The following is a 22,422-nucleotide window of genomic DNA, read 5'->3' on the forward strand; positions in this document are numbered from 1 at the left end:
TTTGGTTTAATGTTAAGTATGAACTGGACTAGTTTGATCTGCAATCCAGAAGAGGCAGCGATGGCCACCAACTTGGATGGCTTTAAAAGAGAATTAGAGAGGTTCCTACAAGAGAGAGGTTATTAGGTTGCTAGCCATGATGGCTATACTTTGCCTCCACAGTCAGAGGCAATAATGCTTCAGAAAACCAGTGGCTGGAAACTGCAGAAGGAGAGAGTGCTGTTCTGCTCAAGTCCTACTTGTGGGCTTCCCACGGGGGCATCTGGTTGGCTAATGTGAGAACAGGATGCTGGACTAGATGGGCCACTGGCCTCATCCAACAGGCCTCTTTTTACATTCTTACATGCTGAAAACTCTAAATTCTTACTGTTTTATATTCAGTCCTTTTGTTGGGGAGGGGGCAGGTAGTCAGGGAACTTAGGACTGAGCTGCACATTACCTAGGCAAATCTACACTCAGAAAATTATTCCTTCTCCTTTAGAAGTGCTCTCTCTGAAACCCCCATTTTCACTCACCCAACTTGCTTCCATTCTCTGAGCTTAGCTGATGGGGAGGATAGGCCAGGGGGTTAAAAATGGCACTGAAGAACCTTTTCAGGAGGCAACCAACAGTTGTGGGAAAGTTTTCACCACCCTTTTCCACCAGGTGATTATTCTCTGCATGTGTTTCCCCACTACAATACTTTCCTCACAAGGAAAAACACAAGGTTCGGAACATTCGGATTTCCTTATGCTGCATCGTTCCACCATTTAAAAGAAATCATAAAGGGATATGACTAAGTTCTTCCTCCAGCACCTGAGGCATTATGCCTCCAAATGCCAATTGTTGGGGATACTGCTGTTGCACTCTAGCCCTGCTTGCAGGCTTTCAATAGGCATTTGATTGGGCACTTTGAGAACAGAATGCTGAACCAGATGGGCCTTTGGTCTAATACAGCAGGGCTTTTCTTATAGTCCTATAGATACCATTCAGGATCAAAAAAAAGTAACCACTCATTCATTAACACTTAGAGGTGCCACATAATGTACTTAACCTTTGCTTGGTTAGGTACTCATTCTAAATTATAACAGTTGGGAGAAAGAAGGAACGGATTTCCAGGAAGATTGGCGATTAGTACTTAAATGTCAGAGAGTTGGGACAGCGGAAGTGGCTGACTGGTTTTTAAATGTGTTTTCAAACTCTTGGCATTTATTTGAAGGGTCTTCACATTGAAAACTAATTGTTCAGTGGGACTTGGGGTGCCTTCCCCCCTTTATTTCCTAGTATCCTTTAGGCTGTGGTCCCCTGTATCATTGTAGGCAGTGGTGAAAAACCATTTCAGTCAGGGTTGTATTGTCTCATGTCATGGGCAACTTTCTGGAAACAGCATGCCAGTGGTGGACAGCAGCACAGACAAAGTAGGTAGGACAATGTTTGTGACATCTATCTTTGTACAATGGGCTACATTCCAGTCATACAAATGTTTGATAACACGGGAAGAAGAGGACCCACTTGCACACTTTTCCATGCAGGCAAACAAGAAACATTTAAGCCAGACAAGGCTCTCAAGGAAGGTGAGGAGGAAGTGAAGGAAGTGGCCAGAGAAAGGAGGCATGACATTAGGAGTAGCCTAATGGCTGAACAAGGAAGTGTGGAGGGCAGCATTTGGTTCTCGGACCTGAGGTGTGTGTCTCCCCCCCCCCTGTTTTAAGCAAGATGGTAGCATCCTCTGAGAGAGAATGAATTTTATTGAAATATGGGACCCTAAAAGAATTATTCCCCTCTGACAGTGAGAGCTTATACCATCCATGTTTCTTTCAAGGAAGATGCGGTTATGCAATGTGAATGGCCAGAGGTCATTTCAAGAATATGAAGAGAGAATGTGGGTCTTCCATCTGGCATAACTGCTTATTTCCAGGTCCTCCTGAAAGGAGACCTTTCTTCTGTAGGCATGCTGTTAATGATATTGTGGGAGCTAATACAACAAATAGCTGACAGGTGCGAAACTACCTATAAATTTCAGGTGCTTAGATGGTTGAATGTGGTGCTTTTTATGGCAAGTGAAGCTAAGGATGTAACTCAGGGATGCATCTGCACTTTGGTGCGGGCAGACAAAGGATCCCCTCCTCCCACTGGACAGTTTAATATTTCCCCCTGAGAAATACATACCTCTTCAGTGGAGGATGAGTGAATTGGCTGTGCTGTGGGTTAAACCACTGAGCCTAGGGCTTGCTGATCAGAAGGTTGGCGGCTCGAATCCCCGAGACGGGGTGAGCTCCCGTTGCTTGGTCCCAGCTCCTGCCAACCTAGCAATTCGAAAGCACGTCAAAGTGCAAGTAGATAAATAGGTACCGCTACAGCGGGAAGCTAAACGCCATTTCCATGTGCTGATCTGGTTCACCAGAAGCGGCTTTGTCATGCTGGCCACATGACCTGGAAGCTGTACGCCAGCTACCTCAGCCAGTAACGTGAGATGAGTGCCACAACCCCAGAGTCGGTCACAACTCGGTCAGGGGTCCCTTTACCTTTTATCTCTCATATGTTGTATTTTCCCCCCCCCCAAAAAATGGGGCTGTTCCACCTGTTGTTCAAGTATAATTTGCATGTTTTCCCAGCTACTTGCCAAAGAGTCACTTGGGACCACAGTGTACAAATGCAGGCATTTTCATTTGCCCCATTCATTCTTCCCTGGCATGGCTTTGTGGAACGCACCCTGCTCATCAGCTCTTGCTATTAGGAAACTGGGTGTGTTGTTACTGTCTGCCTGTCAGAGCAAGGGTTTCCTACCCCACAAACTTTGCCAATGTCTTAGTGGGGGGGGGGGAGCTGATGCATTACATAGGGTAAAAGAAATGCCAGTAGCTAAGGGCTGGTTCAAATGCAAACATATTATTCATCAAAGCAGTCTGACTGGCCCAGGGACACAGACACATGGAAGAAGAAGTAAAGCGATCAACTGGCCTCTGGACCATAGCTCACTGGCAGAATACATGCTTTGCATGCAAACAGTCTAAAAATTGATCCCCGGCATCTTGAAGTAGGTCTGGCAAATATTTCCTGCCTAAAAATTTGGAGAGCCATTGCCAGTCAGTATAATCAACTCTCAACCTAAGTGGATTTAACTTGCACAATTTCAACTTTATGCGCTTGGCAGCCAGCCAACTCAAATCACACAAACACACAGAAGGCAGAGAGCTTAAAAGCTCTTTCTGCGCTCTGCCTTGCTTACTGTGCTCCAGAAAACTCTCATGGTCTCTGGAGGCCTTCACAAGATCTTGCAAGATCTCTGATGGCTCTCAACATCTCATGCCAGCTCTGGAAGATAAAACTGCTCATACAGGGGTGGTTCCAAGGAGTTGTTTTGACTATTTACAATTTTGGCTTTACATGCTACCCCAAAGAACATAACCTCCATGCAAGACATGATCCTACTCTATAGACAGGACTGAACCAGATGGACCAATGCTCTGGCTTGTTATTAGATTGCTTCCTACGACTCCCTTTTACGTTTGCTAAATCTTTGGATATACAGGGCCAAACATTGCTTCTTCCTCACATCTTGGTCCTGAAAACATTCGAGCTACTCCATGCAAAGCAGTTTCCTAACATCTGAACTGTATGCCAATAATGGGCACGGCCCTACTTTTATCACAGCAACAGACATATAGGACGACTGTTCTCATCTCCTTACCCTAGTTCTTGAAATTTCCTTACTTCAAGTGACATTCCTGGTACCTTCATCCCTTGACCACAGCTAGACCCTTCCCAGAATAAAGCGTATTTGGGCTGCCTAGATGACAAGACCCCGCGTTCAGCCTCTCTGATGTGGTCCAAAAGAAATCAGAGCAGTACATTTGGCACCAGCTTGGCTGTAGTTATTGCTGGAAGGTGGCATACAAGCCGCCATCAACTGTCTTAGGGATTCCACTCCAGATTTGTATAGGGTTTACTCCTTAGGTTTTTCTTCTCCTGGAGATATCCCACAGGGCAGCAGAGGTTTAGGACCAGAGTTTCCCTTCTCCCAGAAGGGCTATCTTTCCAGGTGGACAAGCCCCATCTGCCCCTCACTTCCCTCCACAGCACATGCAGGAACTGCCTTCTTGACCATTGGTCCCATCTTCTCAATCTGCAGGAGCCTGTATTCATGTGCATGGGAAGTCCCTAACCTGGTTTAGCCAGCCAGTCGAAGCCGTTTGCAGGGTTGGCAGCTGTCATATGCTGACAGCTTTAGGAGTCACAGATGAGAGCTAGGAACATCTGCCTTGAGGGGGGATATGAGAGGAGCGAAGGAAACATGAAACAAGAGAGAAGGAATGATAGTTTACATTTTCATTCTGCCTTTCCTTCAGATCGCTTGAAGCAACTTAAATTTGTTAATCTAGTGATCCAGTCAGAATCAGTGCACACTGGGCCAAATCCTGGTCGGTGCACTGACATTCATTGGATTCAAATCAAGGTTTGATTTTGCCTCTCCTTAAATACCTTTACTGGATTCTTGTCTTCTCCTGGATCCTGCACAAATTTCTTGCTGTGGCCTTTAAAGCTCTCTCTGGCACAGCTGCCCCTATCTTGCTCTTAATATGCCAACATATTCCTGCCTTTGCTCACTCAGTTCTACCACCTTGGCTGCTTGAAGGCCTCTGGCTCCCACAAAAGAGTCCTACTTCCCTTCTATTGTCTGGAACTAACTCCAAAATGTCCCTCTCCCCTTCTCTTTTTTCACTTTAAAATCCCTCTTCCATGAAGTATTTGACACATTTCCCTGTAAACTAAGCCTAGGTTTATGCAATTGTACTAATCACATAGCCTTGTTTTGTTGTCTCTCTCATGATTGATTTCTAGATTATAAGACCTTTGAAACAGGTACTTGTTCTCTCATTCTTTGTGAAGCACCATTGCACATGTGCTCCCAAGAACACAGAATTTAGAGCTAGGAGCAGAGAACTGTAGTTGGAGGAATAAGAGCAGAGAAGGAAGATTGTTTTCTTTTTTATAAAAATTCAGGAGGATTAAAAATATTTCAAAGTAGAGGTGTAGGAGGGAAGGAGAAATAGAAGAGGGAGGGAAGAAAGTATATTGTAGGGTTGGTGACTCCAAGATCTTGTGAACATTCTCTTGGTGAATAGATACTGCAGGATGTAAATTGCAGTTTGTGCAAGTGTGGCACCGAGAGAGCCAGGAAGCTCTTTTGAGATCAAGGTAGCACAGTTGTGCCCAAGAAGAATGCCAAACTTGCATGCAAGAAGAAAAAAAGACTGGATAAAGTGTCTCTCTTTCTCCATAAAAGCCAGAACATTCTGCCACAAGAGCCAGAGGCCAAGATGGAGCTAGGCAGAATTCTCACCAAAGATAGAGAGCAAATTTTGCTCTGTCCACATTGCTGTCCTGCTTGTTTGAGTGAAACTACCCTCCTTTCTTCCATGGAAAACTTAAGGAAGGAGAAAGGGTGCAGGACTACTTTCCAATGGTTGTTTTGTTAAAAATTCTCTGCAAAAGCCCAGATTATGGGCAGATAACCACCTCCCCTTTCCACCATGGACAATTGGGGGGAGATAAGTGGGGGAGTTTTCTTCCTCCCCAACTAAGTTTTTGCAGAAGGAAGCCACAGCGAAGTGCAGGGCATACAGCTTCCCCCAAGTTCTCTGCATATGCTAGAGAAGTTATGGAAGGAGACTACACAATAATGGCCTGGTTTGTAAACCAATGGTCTTACTAAACCTGAAACACCACATATATAGAGAATGCCGGCATATGGCAGTTACCAATTTCATGCAAATGGTGATGGAGGGATTATAGTAGTCAGGAATTGGGTGAATAATGTCTGGTATTAGGCTTGTTCCAGTTCTAAACAATAAATAAATTTCTTCATCTTTTGTTTTGTTCATCTTGTTATTCTTCAGATTTTTATAGTCCTCTTGCAGTCATGCTGATGATTACAGTGTCATTCCTAAGCCTCACCCAGAAAGTCTAAATTGCAGAATAGGCAAATTGAAGGGAATAACAAAATCTTTAGGTTTAGTTGTTCCTCTGTTGAAGCCCTCCAGAAGTTTTAAACTACAACTGTGTTGCCTGGGGCTTATTGGAGTTGGTAGTACAAAAACACCTGGAGGGCACCTGGTTGAAGGTTCTCAGTTGTGTTATGAATCTCCTCTGCAATACTCACAGGGGCAGGAGTTTAAAGCTGCCACTTTCAGGCAGGGTTTGGTTCAAAATATTTTTCCATCCTTGATACTGCTTTAGGAAAGGATAGATAGATGATAGATAGATAGATAGATAGATAGATAGATAGATAGATAGATAGATGGATTTTCTAGTGAAAATTATAGGAGTAGATGTGATTACTGTATTTCTTTCAGTGTATTTGCTATGAACTGGATTCCTGTTGCAGCAAGCTCAAGAGCTGTGCGTACCTGTAGAACTCTTCCAAAGCTGTCATCGGAAAGAAAAACAGTATCAGAACTGGCTTGCCCCATTGAGTGACTTCAGAGAATTAATTTCTTGTATGAAGTTTCATTATCTGGGCCTGTCAAATTTCCTTTTGATGTAGCTCATTGATGGTAGATGCTGGACATAATTAGGTGTTTTTTAAAAAATCTAGTTACATTTTCTGCATTCATTTATCGTGTTTGAAATCCTTGTGGATAAGAGATCAATGATCTCTTCTTACTGCTGTAGTGGTGGTTGGTCCATTTGAGTCTTTGATCCCACCTTTACTAGACTCAACAAAATTATTTATCAGATCCAATGGGAGGGAATAGATGTCATTGTTACAGCTGCATTTGTGCTGGATGTCTCATTATCTGATGAGGTTTAGATTTGAAGCAGCCTCTAACTTCTAGAGGGGTGGGGGAACCTTTTAGGATGATCCACTCCCTGAGAATTATGGATTTCAATGTTCTCCTGGTGTCTCCTTGAGATTTTTCTGGCTAATATGATTAACTGCCCAATTAATGCCCTGGTTGATCTCTAGAATTTGGAAGTAACATAGGCTGTCAACATAATTGCAACCATACGTCCTCTCCTGTCTTGTAGAGTTGGACCATCTCCTTGGTTTTCTGAGGAGTGGGTTCAGTGAAATGAGAAGGATGATGACTAGAGCATAAGTGACGAAAGACTTGGGCCAAATCCGACCATACACAGGTAAGAGCCTATTCTGTGACTGTGTTGGTGGCAAAAAAAAAAATCTTAACAATATCCACTCCTTATGTAGATGCCATAGTTATAGCAGAATAGTTTCCATGACTCTAGGACTCTGCCTACTCTGTTTCCTATACATACTTTTCAGTTTCTAAAATCTGATACATGGACAAGATTATGGAAGAGTTGAGACCCACCATGTATACTTTTGACCTGTCCTCATCTTGTCTTTTTAAATCTGCCAGGACAAGGTTTGGAGTGTAGGTCACTGAGATGATAAATGCCTCATTCAGGGAGAACAAAGTTCCAAACAACACTTAAGATGGTTGAAGTTAATTCCTTTCTACAAAAGCCATCGTTCGAATCATCCAATTTGAACGACCATTGCCTTGTCTTGGATCACAATGTGTAGATGTACATTTTACCAATACCATCTGGTAGGCCAGCAGTGTCTTTCCTGGAAATGTTAGACCTAGGCTCAGTCATTGATACTCAAATCATGTTTTTAGGTTGGGTTACTGTAATTCATTATACATGGGATTGTCCTTGAAGATGGCTCAGAAACTTCAATTGTTGTAAAATACGATCACCAGGGTACTGTCTAGGGCCAAGTCCTTTACCAGCTGAATGTTTGCTAATTTATTTCCAGACTCAGAAAATGATCTGGGACCATGGCACCTTAGAAATTAGAATGCCAATCTACTTCAGCTATCAGATGTGGGTACAAAAGAGAGGTTTTTTCCCCTGTTTTTGGCACCCGGGATGTGAAGTAGTATCCCAAGAGAGTTATAACAAGTCCCTTGACTGCCCATCATTTGGCAGGCTTTGGAAATAGTCTGGGACATTATCAGAACAAGACTTCATTTAGACTGCTTTTACCCTACCACTGCTTTCAAATCTTTATTGTACTCAGTTGTTTTATGCTATTTGCATTATTTGTTATGCTGTTTTTATTGGCTTTTGCATTCTTTAAATTCCAATATAGAAAGATAGCTGTCAAGGGTTTGAGAATCAAGGGAATTTGGCCTCTCGATTCCAATATGCTGCCTGCCCCCAGATCATAGTTCAAGCCTGATCCAAAGTCCAGGTCGGTGGCTGTCTGTGTTGAAGGCAGAAGTTACGCTCAGCCCCAGGGTAAACCAACCCTCAAAGGAAGTAAGCTGCCCCCACTTGTTTGATTCACCCAGTTTGAGTCAGGAGATTCTCAAGTTGCATACCAGATGTCCCTAAGATTCCAAGGAGCAAGAGCGAAAAGTACCACTATCTGCTTCCTGAAGCCTCAGGCAAAGTCAGCCAAATGCATAGTAGCAGAATGTGACCAAAGTGATCCAAGACACTGATTTTCGAACCAAAGCCCTACCTAAATAACCATGCCTAATGAACTTTGTTACTGAATAGGAATAAAGGGTTTAGGAAACACACGCACAAATAACAAAACCTTGCCTAAACTAGATACATTACAAACACTCATTGTCCCCTCAAAGAGGTGTGGCTCAAGGTTTAAGTCAGAAAGTTCAGAACCAAGATAGGGGACAAAGGAGTAATGTTAAGGAAATGTCTCGTGCCCTCTAGCATAGTAACCTGCTTCTCAGCTGGAACTTTCCAAAACTCTTTGATGAACTCATGACAGCACAGTTGAATAATGTTTGCCCAATTAATGGACTGGTCACTTTCGGCCTTGAGACGCTGGTACCAGATAGCACAGGTGCAATAAATTTTGCAACTGCTAGCAGTTTGCTAAAAGAGAGAAAACTGCTTTCTCATAATTCCAGATCTTACTTCAAAAGTCTAAGCTTCTTGCTCAACTGAAGTTTTAAGAACTGAACCAAAGTTTGGGCACAGAACTGGTACAACATCTCAATATCTTGACAGTAGCAGATGGGATCTTGTCCTTTCCTATACTGTTGCCAGTTTCCATGAGATGGTCTGCCTAGATACCTGGAACCCATTCTTAGTTAGGCTACCAATAAAGTGGTGGTTATCATCTCTGGACCCAGTTGTCAACTTAGTCGATCAGTTCCCAGTCCTGTGCAATTCCTATCTTTTGTCTTGTTTTGAAAGCCTTCAAGACAAAAGATTCCACTGTGTCCCAAGGCACCTAATTCCAAAGTCGAAATGCTATTATATTTCAAAACGGTTATTCTCGCGTTTTATGGCTTAAATCCATTGTTTCTTATCCTATGGGGGGAGCAGAGGGGGTGAATTCTTCTGCATTCTCCGAGAATATGATATGCGAAAATTGTGATTGAAATGTAGCGGTTTCTCCCGGTCGTTCTCCACAGAATCCAGAGCAACAGGTGTGTGTTCCAATCAATGTTTGATAAAATATTTCTATATTTTCCATGTGTGTCTGATAGAAAGTGGTGGTGAAAGCTTCACAGGAAAATGTATAAACATCTGGTGGTTTCACACATAGTGCCAAGCCATTGCGCCTCAGTGCTACAGATTGTGTTTCCAAATCACAATCATTCTGCGGTTCTGGATACTTCTGATCTTCCCATTTCACATGGGGCCATTTCTGTTGTAGGTAGTGCTTAGCTAATTGTCCTGCAGACTTACAGTTTGCCCTTCTGTTTAGGGAAGGTCTATAAGTAAGAGATTAGCTTCTTACTGGCTCCCAGTCCACATGTCATTCCCTTAAAAAATGCTTAAAGAAATTCTAGCCTACTGTCTCCAATGCATTTGCCACCACTGCATAAATCATTCAAAAATCTTTCCATGGAAGCCACCAATATTACTTCAGAAAGGGCTCATAATCGTAATCCATATTTGTGAGCAGGAGATGTTTATTTATTTCATGCTCACCTTTAGCTGTGCCTTCCATCTTGATTTTTCACATGGCATTAGTGTTTATATACTGATTTCCAGAAAAATCCTCGATTACAGCCCCTCTGTATTATGTCAACCTTCCATCTTGTGTATTGGTATAGCACTGTTATCCAACCCTGGTTACAAATAACTGGGGCATATAATAAAGTAAATCCACAGTAACCTCAATCTGATCAGGAGGTTGCTTTTGAAACATGCTTATCCTTTCACTAAAACAATTCTCAGGATTGCTAACAACTGCAATTAAATAGCACAGTAGTGATCCCTTCAGGAAATGCTAGATGCTAATCTAAAAACCATTAAAAACATGGGAGTGCAAACAATTTAACCTGGCATCTAAAATATGCCCAATTTGGCACTAAGTGAAAGGGAGGATTCCATAGCTAAGATGCCACAACCAACAAATTCTGCCCCTGGTAGCCAACCTCCCCATCTCAGAAGGCACCCAGAACCCAGGCTTTCATGATTATTTTAGTAAACAGGAAGGAATAAGTAGTCTTGGTCCCACAAGACTTAGAAAGCTGAAAGGACTCACAGGTCATGTTTTGACATAATGCTAAACCATAACTTTAGTTCTTGGTCAGGGAATGGGAACCTACGACCCTCCAGGTGTTGCTCGACTCAAGCTCCCATCAGCCTCAACAAACATGGTATTTGTAACCACCTGGGAGGAAATGGATGTAGGTTTGTCAGGCAGGGAGTGTATGTGAAGATCTGCAACATCCATCTGCATCCCAAGTGGTTTCTTCTACTCCTCTTCAACCATCCAAGTGTCAGCTCTTGGACTCTTCTACCTTTCCAGGCAAGCTAAGGTATCCAAGCACAGTGGCATGTCTTTAGCACAATTGTATCCTTGGATGGGTTGGTATGATTATTTTTTCCTAGGGGCTGTGAATATATAATGGGGAAACTGTGGAGATCCCATTGATGACTAGCTCCTCCTGTGAAGTTCTGATTAGGTATCTAATAAACTGGATCATAAATCAGTTTTAAATTGAATCCTTCATCAGTCTTGGAATTAGTTAGTTTGCATCGTCACACCTGACTCTCCTGTTAAACCTGGTTGGTTAGCCTGCCTGTCTTTTGCCTCTCCATGGCAAGTTTCCCAGAGGTGCTGTAAGTCATTTGCACTAGTCTTTTCTTATTCTTAAATGAATTTGTATTGGGAAGTTCAGTGTATATTAGTGTACTATAAGTTAGAGTTCTCAAGGGTTATGAACACAAATGCTACTTCTCCCATGAGGATGTGAAAGTGAGAATAATAGCGGTTTTGTATTGCATTCTGAAAAATATCTGACTCTGCTAACTGTGTAGGCCTCCTTGAGCCTCAGTATTCCAGTGCACAGGTCTAAGCAGGCATGGGGAAGACTTCTGTTGTGTGTAATTTTTATGAAAATACGGCTTTTGACGCCCAGCCAATTACACCCAGTAATCTCAGTTTGACATAACTATTACTTCCACATGAAGACTACTCTAAACAAGGGAATACAAATAATTATATAACAGGGTTCAGTGTGACTTTCTTGAGACTGTGGGATCGACTTTTACGCTTATCTTCTCTGAAGCAGCTGTAAAAAAATATTGCAAGTCTCTTGTGTCACCCCATCGAAGTCTTAGCTTGTATCAGTTCTATAGTTTTCTGTTTGGGGGCTTATGATTGCGTAAGCATTTAGATATCTCTCAAGCCACTTTGAATAAGTGAGATGCTTTGCCATGAAAAGGACTCAGAGGGCACCTTTCAGAGCCTTTAATTATTCAGCTATTTGATCCGTTGAACTTCACTAAGCTGGTTGGCCATTTGTTAAAATGGAGTTAGTCCTATTGATTTTGGTAAGTCTCTGCTATAATATAAAATAACTGCTTCACCTGGACATGGACAGTCATTTCAGCAGATGTATCCTATGTTGAGTATAGCAAGAACACTCCATCACTTTTGACAATTGAGTGGGAGCAGATGTGCTCACATAGGAGACAGTAGGACGAAACTTCTGGCTTCAGTAGGAGATGCTGATGGAGTCATTCATATTCCATAGCATCCTAAGTGAAGGATATGCTTCTCATTCAAGAGAGGCTAAATGTGTCTTTAAAAAAATACCCTGGAAGAGCAAACAAGGTCAAGACTTGGGGTGACCTTTTTTTAAAAGTGCAGAATTGACTCTTTGAGATTTATGTTTCTAACTATCTATTTTCATTTTTCTTTTTTAAAATGTCTTAATAATGTTGTCCATTTCTTTCAGGTGGGTGTACATGGTATTAGAATAGAATTCATCAATGAAAAAGGATCAAAACGCACCGCCACCTACTTACCGGAGGTTGCAAAGGAGCAAGGTCATTGTTGCACTTTATCTCATATGCTCTGGTGAAGAATTTAAACATACCTAGGAACTTAAAATGCAATATTTGACCTTGCGCTGATGTCAGATGATGGAGCGATACTTTTAATTGTAAGGGATGACTCTTCTTTAAATGCCACTTATGTATCAATAGAAAATAAAGGATTGTGTCCAACTAAGTCACACTCAGAGTAGACCCACTGAAACAAATAGACCAGTTAGCCACATCAATTGATTTCAGTGGGCCTATAACTTACTTGCATACAACCCTAAGTCCCTTTATTGGGAATCCTTCCATACATTGCAGCAAGCTAGCAATGTGCTAAAGTAAGGTAGCTGAGTATCAAGATCAGTTGCATACCAAATAGGAAACGTAGAGCAAAGTCCACAGGGTCTCTGTGACAAAAAGCTGTTCTTTGGTGCACGGGGCTATCAGCAGCAGCATGGGGAAACTATTTTATGGGGAAAGTGATGAGACAGTTATTCATAATTGCTATAATGTTCCTCTTGTCTGGCAGTCATTGTTGGTACTTCATCTGCATGTACTTCGACTTGCTGCTGTTTGGAGGAGACTCCTGCCTCCATTTTTCTTTGAGATGTTTCGTACGTTATGGTTTTTGAAATGCGCTTCTAAAAATACGATGTGTGAGTGAACATTATTGGAAAAATGCAAGTCAGAGTGCCAGAATTGAGTGGCTTCAACCTGTCAAGTGCATAGCGGGTTACATACAGGCTTGGGTGTTGCTGTCACAGGATGTGGGGAGTAGGCATAAGGCCATGAGTCAATGATACAAGAAACCACATTGTGATACAAAAAGACTATGTGACACAGAGCCTCAAATTCCTGTATTAAATTGAAAGCTGCCATTGGCCAGGATCACCTATCAACATAGAGCGGGTGATGCTCTGTCCCTTGGCACCTCTTTGGCTAAAAACCCAACATGGTTTGCAGCAAAAGTTAAGAGTAAAAATTGGTTTGATTTTGGGCTATAAGTAGGACTGCGCTTGTATATGACTCTGGCCCTCTTCTTATCACAATGAAAACCATGCACTAGTTAGGACTCCCATCTAAGTCCACAGTCTGAAGCAGCCTGTCAGCAGCCCTGTCCCATGCCATGCTATAGCAAAGGCACTGAGCTGTCAACTTAATAGTTTGGGAAAGTTTGGTGAACTTTGTCATTATATGAAATAAAGCAGCTAATGTATACTTGCCAAAGGTTTTCTCAGCATTATTACCTTTATTGCATTGGTTGCACATTTTCTGCATCTCTCTACACGAGTTTCGAGTTTTTAAAGGCATCTCATTGGGTTGTGTCCTATGTTAGTCATACTCAGACCTGACCCATTGAAATGAATGAATGAGGCTAACTTAAACCCTTTAATTTCAGTGGCTTGACTTGTGAGTAGACCTTTAGTTAGGTATAATCACTTGTGTGGACTGGGAAGAGATCATTTTTTCAAAACAAAAAAACAAAAAACCTGCATTGAAATGCTTGGGATAATTGTTCATCCTGCATCTTTATACACCTGTATCTTCTAAGAAGCTGTAAAGGTCTCTGGAGATAACAGGCTCTCTAGATTTACAAAGCAAAGGAAACCAAGGGCAGGGGGTGGGAGAGTGGGAATGTTCTCTGAAACACAGTGATGGTTGGCACAGTCCACCAAGTACCACAGTCACCATTAAAATGGGCAAAGGTTGATCAACAGTTGTACGTGGTTAGATTGTTCTTCGTTAAATAACATTGTTATTTTGTGCATTGCTATGACACAGCATCTTTGATAAAATGTAAGTTGTGCATTTGCTGATCACCATTTTGTACTGAGATGTAACATAGGGTTCATCTTAAGGAACTATGAAGTAGGCTACTTCGAAGCCATGGTTATTATCAGTTGCCCACATGTAATATAAGCATGAAATAGGAACATAGTTCTGATTTTGATTTTGATTTTTTTTTAACAAAATGTTTAACCTGTTCTTCCTCCAGGGATCTCAGGGTGATACGCATAGTCCCCTCCCTCTATTTATCGTCAGCAAAAACTCTGTCTCAGAAGGGTAGACAGTAACTTAGGATCACCCAATAAACTTCAGAATTGGCTGAGGTTGTGAACCTGGGTCTTCATGTAGTCCAGCACTCTAGCTTGTGGGTGGAGCTCCAGGGGACCTCCAGATAGCTGTTGGACTATAGCTCCCATCATCCTCTCACCATTTGGCCAGGCTGGCTGCGGCTGATGGGAGTTGGAATCGCAACAACATCTCAGAGGGTTCCCTAGCCTTGCCCTGTTTTGATGCTGCAGTTTGAGAGTGTGTGTGTCTCTTGTGGGGCCAAGATTTAACCAACATACAGTATTACCATTAGAAACTTCAATTCCAAATGACTTCATGTAGTTTTTTAGTGCCAACATGGCAGCAAATTTCTTGTTTGCTTATTACATACATATTTAAAACAAGTTACAGGTAGGTAGCCATGTTGGCCTGATGTAGTCGAAACAAAAAATAAAAAACATTCCTTCCAGTAGCACCTTAGAGACCAACTAAGTTTGTCATAGGTATGAGCTTTCGTGTGCATGCATAAGCTCATACCTATGACAAACTTAGTTGGTCTCTAAGGTACTACTGGAAGGAATTTTTTATATATTTATAACAGTTATATGAAGCTGCTCTTCCATATAAAACATCACAAGTCATTATACAAACTAAAAGTATCAAATGTTTTTTTAAAAAATGAGCTCTAGAAAGCAGAACTGTGTGTGCCTTCTGACTGCCCAACCTTCTTCACAGGAAGAAATAGGTCAGATTTCTTCTTGCAAGGGCATTTTTCTAGGAGAGAGAGTTTGCATGCTGCATGGTTCGACCTGGCCTTGGGGTCTACACAGTGTCTTCACTAGTTATGCCTTGCAATTTGGCTTTTGGTTTCTGTGTTCTAATAGTATTTTCCTCCCCTGATGATTCTTAACAGGATGGGACCATATTCAGACCATAGATTCCTTACTGAGAAAAGGAGGCTACAAGGCTCCAATTACAAATGATTTCAGGAAAACAATAAAACTGACCAGGTAGGAGTCCATTTTTCTCTATGCTTACAATCTGCATTTCATGGGCATGCCGGTTTTATTATTGGCAAAAAGTGAGCTGTTTCCTGCAGCATCTCTCCTGATAATGGCAGCAAAGATCTAATAATGACCCTTAATAGAATATTCTCCCCTTTCTTCTGCATCTGGATCTAATGGATTCTAGGAGTCTGGGCATATTAGGGTATTAGAGCTTTGCAAAGAGGAATTGATTATGATGATGAACAGATTGGAGAATGAGAGAGCAGCAGTCCTGAAGCTCTTCATTTAGAGGCTGAGGCAGTTGCTTTCAGGCTCTTAGTCCAAAGCAAATGTGACATTAAATGTATGACTGTATTAGTTGCAGGATTGAGGCTATGGGCAGAGGGGGCTTAACCCTTTCTCCCTGTGCTGCACCCCTGCTGAAAATCCCCAGCTGCTTTTGTTAACTGGGAAATGTTTGTTTGTTTGTTTGTTTGTTTGTTTAGGAAAGTATTTGTATACCACCATTTCATGCAATACAACATGGAAGTGCACAGCAGCATCCTATATAATAATGTCCAAGTTGTCCCTGCGTCCAAGCTGTCCCGTGTGTCCCTGGGGTACTGCGCATGTGCCCCAGGGATACAGGGATTGGACAGCAGAGACTGCGCACGCGCACTCTCCCCCCCCCTCTGCCTCCTCCAACCGCCGCTCCCGCCGGACACTGCCTCACTGCAGGGCACGTCAGGGAAGCGAGGGTGGAGGCCGGCGAAGGCCTCCTCACAACCCTCCCTGGCCCGTGAGAGGAGCGGCGGTTGGAGGAGGGGGGGGGGAGAGAGTGCACGCGTCCTTCCTGTCGGCGGCTGGGGGAGAGGAAGGAAGGAGGAGAAAGCGCTCCTCCGTTCCTGTCCCCCTGCCGCCGACAGCAAGGACGGGTCCCAGGGTTCGGAGAAGCGCTGCACAAGCGCTTCTCCGAACCCCAGAATTTTCTAGAGCCCGTTATTGAACGGGCTGCAATACACTAGTATACCATAAAATGTAAAACACCACAAAACAGTATACAATTACTAAAAGGACTGATGATTAAAAATAGACAAATACAGTGATTAAAAGTAGGCACATTGAATAAGTTCATGCATTTAACATCAAAAGCTTTGGCCCTCAGATCAGCGCACTGTGTCACTGTGTTCAGCTTTTGTGCTGAACAGATCTAGGATCAGTTTTGAGCCCTTGAAAGCTATCATTGGACTTGGCCATTGTTCTGGGCTCTTAGTTTTAGCAATTTCTTGCAGAGCAGCTTCCCTCATAGCTCTGTATTGGCACTTGGGTCAGCTTACAGCTTATGATCTATGCAAGAGCCTGTGACGATCCAGAACTGGCTGCAGCTGATATTCCACCATGCCTCATTCTAACTCAGGCTCAGGAGAGTTGAGAGTCAAACATCTGGGTGGCCACAGGTGCCATGTCCCTGATATTTGTAAATTTGATGGAGAGGTATGGTCCTTTTAACTAGGCACTACTTCCCCGGTCCTGTACACATTGCCGAATGGGTGGACTTAATTAGACCCAGATTGCAGCAGCTTCAGTTTCAAGCCAGTTTAGCTTTTAAGGGAAACTTTAAACACAGCAGAACGATTCTGCCTTTTTTTCTCTTTAATGGCTAAATGTTTGCCGATCCATTCTGTTTGTGTAACTAAAGATCAAACTACCTTTAAAAGCAATTCTAGAACTATTCCAGATAAGTGTGTGTTGCTGATCATGGGCCAGATCCTGTTTTGGCAGCCACAGCAATATGCACATGCATCCTTAGTAGAACTTCTGGTTTAATTTACAATGCTTTTGTCCTCCTGGGTCTTACTTCCCCTCGCATTTACCCTCACAACTTATTCTTCTTCGGCAATTCATTTTATTCTGATATATCAACAGTTGCACTTTTAAAATCATAGCAGTACATAAAACAGGTCCTGTGTGTGTGCTTTCTGTTGATTCTTTTGCTGCCCTTCACTGCCTCTGATGCACATTCAAGGCATTGGGCTAGACGCCAAACCTTAAGGTGCGAGTAGCCAGCATAGTATCATCCAGATATTGCTGGACTACAAGTCCCATCATCCTGAACAATGGTAATGCTGCCCAGGGCTGATTGAATTTGGCAAGGAAAGGGTAAACAAAGAATGCTAGCCCAAGAGCTGCTTGGTGAATTGACATGTTGGTGTGTGCTTGATTAAGAAGCTTGGACTCTGATGAGTTCTTCCCTGTGCCAAATCTGACTGTGGCTGAAAGCAGGTCTCTTCTGACTAATTGCAGGTCTCTTCTGACTAATTGCCTTCTCCTTAGCCAGTGGGTCATGGAGGTGATGGATTTCATTAATAAAATACAGATAAAAAATATACAGGAAGCCAGTTTTTTAAAAGGGGGAAAATGTTTGTTTGTTTGTTTGTTTGTTTGTTTTTAGTCTAGGTCATAAGAGAGAGGGGAGGGCATTCCACAAGCTGGTTCTAGCTAGCATTCTCCAGCCCTAATGACTAGTTGTAGGAATCAACATTGGTATACTCTTCCAATTAATTAATAATGGCCTTGTCCCTTCCAAGACTTACCCTATTTAGGTTATTACTCATAAAATCCATGCTCCTAGATCATTGGTGGATAATGGATCATAAATGGGGGGCAGGAACCTGTGTGCGGACATATATGTGTCTGGCCTCTATATGCAGACTGCAATGTGTGTGCATTGTATTACTCACTGAATCTTTTGTGAGTTTCCTGGTATGTTGCTTTGGGAAATCCTTAATGTTTCCTCCTTTTCTTTAAACCCTTCTGTCTCTGTTTTTCTCCCTCTTCGGCCCCTATAGGTACCGCAGTGAGAAGATGACCATGAGCTATACAGAATACCTTGCTCACCGTCAGCATCATCACTTCCAGAATGGCATTGGGCACCCCCTCCCACCATACAACCATTATTCCTGACACTGAGCCGCATGACCAGTCCCTGGACTTCTCTGCAGACCTCTTCCCAGGAGACCCCACCCCCTCTTGGTCTAGCTATCTCTATTACTGTACCATTTTATGATGATAGTTTCCGTTGCCATGATGGCGCTTCTCCACAGCAGGTTAAGTTCATCATGGCAACGGATGGAAACGCTGCATCATTACAAAGAGCCCCTTCACTCTCTTTTTAAAAAATTCTTACTTTGGCTAGTATATAGACCTTTTGGGATTCTTTTGATATAAAACCTTAAAATTCTAACTTCATTAACATTGAATTATATCAGTCAAGTTTCTCTGTAAGACTGTGGATGGAAGGAAAGAGTATAATGCTTAAAGGGCTTGGATTAGAAAATACAAGCATGATTAGCTGCTCATAAAAACAAAACATACAAGATCTAGGTCAGAAGCCTAGACTATGAAGGAGGCCTGAGTAGGACTAGCCGTACAATCCTCAACGTTCCTATAAACTTGTTTTTATTTCGTGTAAGTAAATATGTGAGCCTCAGATCCTTCTGATAATCCTAGGAGAGGCAGATTTTAAGATGAATTGCTTGATTATGAATAGAAGGCAGCTATGGTTTTTAGCGTGGTGTACAATGATCATAGGAAGAATTTTATTGCAAAGCTGCATTGGCCAATGCGTTTGCCATTCTAATTGCTGCACATCTAGGAAGGGGGTGTGCCACCTTTTTACTCATGGGAGTAAAAGGCCCCATGTATAGCAAGGTGGCTTGTGCATGAGTGACTGTTTGCACCAATGCCATTCTAAGACTTCAGTGATAGAAGCTGCTTTTGTGCTGAAGCAGTTGGCATGTAGCAGCTGTCGTATTAGGAAGTCAATGGATTTAGGTATTAGTGCCTTTGACAAGGATGCAAGGTTTAATCAAAATAATAGGGGAGGCATAGGGAGAAACTGGAGAAAAGATGGCTATATTGAACTCCTTTATTGAGAGTTGGCGAGGAATGAAATTAGTTCGAGAGCAGAAATCGGTTTTCTTCTCTCTCTTCCCATCATATTCCAGTTGCCTGGAGTTTGTTACAATCAACCAAACACAATTACTGTTTTAAGTAGTCATGGTGGTGGATATGAAAAATGTGTTTGGATTTAATGTGTCGTCTGAATGGTTCTGAGCCGGAGGGATCAGTCCTGTGGCAATGACTGTCTTTCTGTCCTACGTGAAAGGGGCTGAAAGAGTTATTGTCTTCATCAGACTCTAGCAATGAGGAAGAGAGACAGGGAAAAGGCATTCGTGAAGTTGGAAGCTGTTAGTAGTTTGGGACTCACCTTATTTAATGTACTGACAGAACTCTTGTGGACAGTGATGAAGTTGTATATTCAAGGGGATAGGCTCTTTGCTAAACAGCCCTGTGATCTTCAGATGAAGAGTGATATATAAATTTAATGAATAAAATAATAAATTTTGGATGAACCATATACATTTTCACAGAAATCCCAGCATATTTCATTCACTAGATGTGTTCATATGCATACCTATAGGAGAATAGATGAGTGTGGCAAAACCAAACACTATTAAATGTCAAGCAGCTGGTTAAGAATTCTCAAATGTACTCTTAATTCTCATACATACAGAGAGGCAAGCAGAGGGTGGCTCTCACATTAACAGGGAAGTTAGCAGAGAAAGTTCTCACAATGAATGCTGTCATTTCCTTCATCCACAGCATTTGATGTCCAAATATTAACTTTCTGTTTTAATGCCTTAATTTTAAGTGAACAGAAGGCCTGAAAACACAAGTAGCCAACAGATGTCTGGCAGACATTGCAGGTCAGGAAAAGAACTGGCCATTGCTTCTGTTGAAGTTATGTGGGGACCCTTTCCATTTGGGTGTTGGAAAGCAGATTCACCTTGAAACAACAGGTATCAACAAGTGGCTTTCTGAATGCAACTTTTTCATTCTTGCCCTTTAAAGGGAAACTTGAGCACAAGCTGAAAAAAATATTATCTGCTGCAAAACATTTGAAAAATCAGCCATGGCCACCCAATCCCATCTTTCCTCTATTATCTCATTACAGCTCATGCTTCTGGGTGAGCTCATTGTTAGAAGTTTTTTAAAAAGATCTATTATATATATATATAAATATGTGTATTTAAAGGTGCTAATCAACCTTGAGCAGGTCACGTGACTGGTCATGCGGACTCGGAAATCATATCAGATTTTTTTAGAAAAAAAATCCTCAATATATGCAGATGTTATACAGAATTTCTTACCAGTGTAATAATGAAATACTGATTTAAATAAAATATCCTGCAGGGTTTGAAGGACGAGGTCAGCAATACTTCCCACCATGGCTTGGGGGAGGAAAAAGGATCATTTTGTCTCTTTTTTTGTACACAGTGTAATGCACAATGCATATTTGTCTATGTTTCAATAGCTGTTGCTGAGGAAATTAAAACTAGTTCAAAGGGTTATACAAACTGGAAAGGTGTGCTTTAAAAAACAACAACCATGAAAAACCTCCAGACCCTTCTGAGCCTATCTTGCATATGTTCATTTAAGAAGAGTTCTTGCTTGGCATGTTGTGAGACAGAAGCTTCAGCAAATGTTCTGTTTTTACATATAGATGAATCCGTTTCTTGCTGACAATTTTTTCCTGGCACTTACCTCTTGAGCATGGAAGTGCCAACGACACAAAGGATTATGTTTCTTATGTAATTGTAGGTTTATTTGTACCAAACATGGTGTACTTCACAGGAACATAGTAGCTTTGTTCGCTGAAAACAAATCAATGAAAAAACAAGGCTTGAAATATGCCTTGTGGTTTGTTCCTAAATATGCAAATTAAAATTGGAGCATTTCGTGTTGATTTTGAAAATCCCAGACAGATTTCTCACCTTCCTGTCAATATTGATCACTGAGCTTTGGGCAAGCATTGATCAGTTACTTTTGCCTTATTTCATTCCAAAAGGCGCTTTCGTTCTAGCTTTAAAAGTTTGCTTCCTGCACCCGTGTGTATGAGGCAGTTCCAGAACAAGTCTCTCCGGTTGTGCTGAAGTAGTTGCGTCCCTGAGCTGCACACACACAACATATACCCTTCCAGTAGCTGGAAGAGTCTTGTGCAGTGATGTGTCTTGCATCGTTGCCACTTTCCCGCTGGGGCCACAGCAGGCTCTGGTGGGATGGGAGGTGCTTTGCACCAACCGCAACACAATTGTCAGCTGGAAGCACCGGGCCACACCACACACCCTGATGCGTATGTATCTCAACCTTTTCACTTGTCTTCAACTGTGCGGGTTCTTGAAACTGTTGCCTGGAGTAGATTACATCTCTTGCGTGTTGGATCGAACCAAAGAATCCTCCAGCCAAGCCTAAATGCTGCTCCTAATATATATATATATATATATATATATATATATATATATATATATATATATATATATATATATATATGCCTGCCTTCCAGTCCTTCCAAAGTCCCTGCAGGATGAAATGGGTTAACTTTTTTTTTATTTTTGTACAGTTTCTTAACTGATTTTTTGCTAGTGATGTTAATTGAATTAAGTTTCGAGGAGCCTAAGCGACTCCTCCAATGAAATAAAACTGGTGACTTTTTGTGTTTTAAATAAAATAATATAGAAACCCGAAGTGTGCCTCTCAGATTTTAAGGGTTTCTGGTTACATTTATTAAGACCAGCAATGATTATTCTTTATATACAAAGATATGGTTTTTTCCTTGTTTTTTTTATTACTGTTTCAGAAGAAGACTAAAAAAATAAATAAATAAAATACCTTCCTTTTGCTCTGGATCCAGTAACTTTGCTGGTACACAAATGCACTGAGAACAAAATAACTTTTGTAACAACTTATGACTGTTTTGTATATCAAAGTTGATTCTTTTCAAAAGATTGGATCTAGTTTCTAAGTTATTTTCGTGTTTTATATGTTACAAGAATTAATGGTTCACCAGCATAATGAGTTCTTTAATGCAACAAGGTGACACAAATGGGCAAAAAAAAGAAAAGCTGCCTGGAGTAGCTTAAAGGCCCCTATTTTTTTCCTTCCTTAGTAACTTGACTATTGATTACAATATTATCACAGATTACCACAAACCTCCTACCATTTAAACTAGATCCTTCCATGTTTATTTGCTATTAGTGTGAAGATACTGTTG

At 41.8% G+C, this 22,422-nt stretch overlaps 1 protein-coding gene across 2 annotated transcripts in view; it reads left to right on the plus strand.

Annotated features, from left to right (window-relative positions):
* Positions 1-21,995, plus strand: part of AMMECR1 (AMMECR nuclear protein 1) — a 105,512-nt gene extending 83,517 nt beyond the window's left edge. The window contains exons 4-6 of one of the 2 annotated variants that reach the window (XR_009557029.1): positions 12,183-12,389; positions 15,236-15,332; positions 18,158-18,193. Coding sequence is in view for 1 of the 2 variants with exons in the window: in XM_035113674.2 (XP_034969565.2) it covers positions 12,183-12,273; positions 15,236-15,332; positions 18,158-18,272 (303 nt within the window). In the remaining variant the exon portion in view is untranslated. Of the gene's footprint in view, positions 1-12,182; positions 12,390-15,235; positions 15,333-18,157 lie in introns of both variants that reach the window. The other variant, XM_035113674.2, reaches the window with a different exon arrangement.
* The last annotated feature ends 427 nt before the right edge of the window (positions 21,996-22,422 follow it).

Source organism: Zootoca vivipara, chromosome Z (genome assembly GCF_963506605.1).
Source record: "Zootoca vivipara chromosome Z, rZooViv1.1, whole genome shotgun sequence".
Taxonomy (NCBI): domain Eukaryota; kingdom Metazoa; phylum Chordata; class Lepidosauria; order Squamata; family Lacertidae; genus Zootoca; species Zootoca vivipara.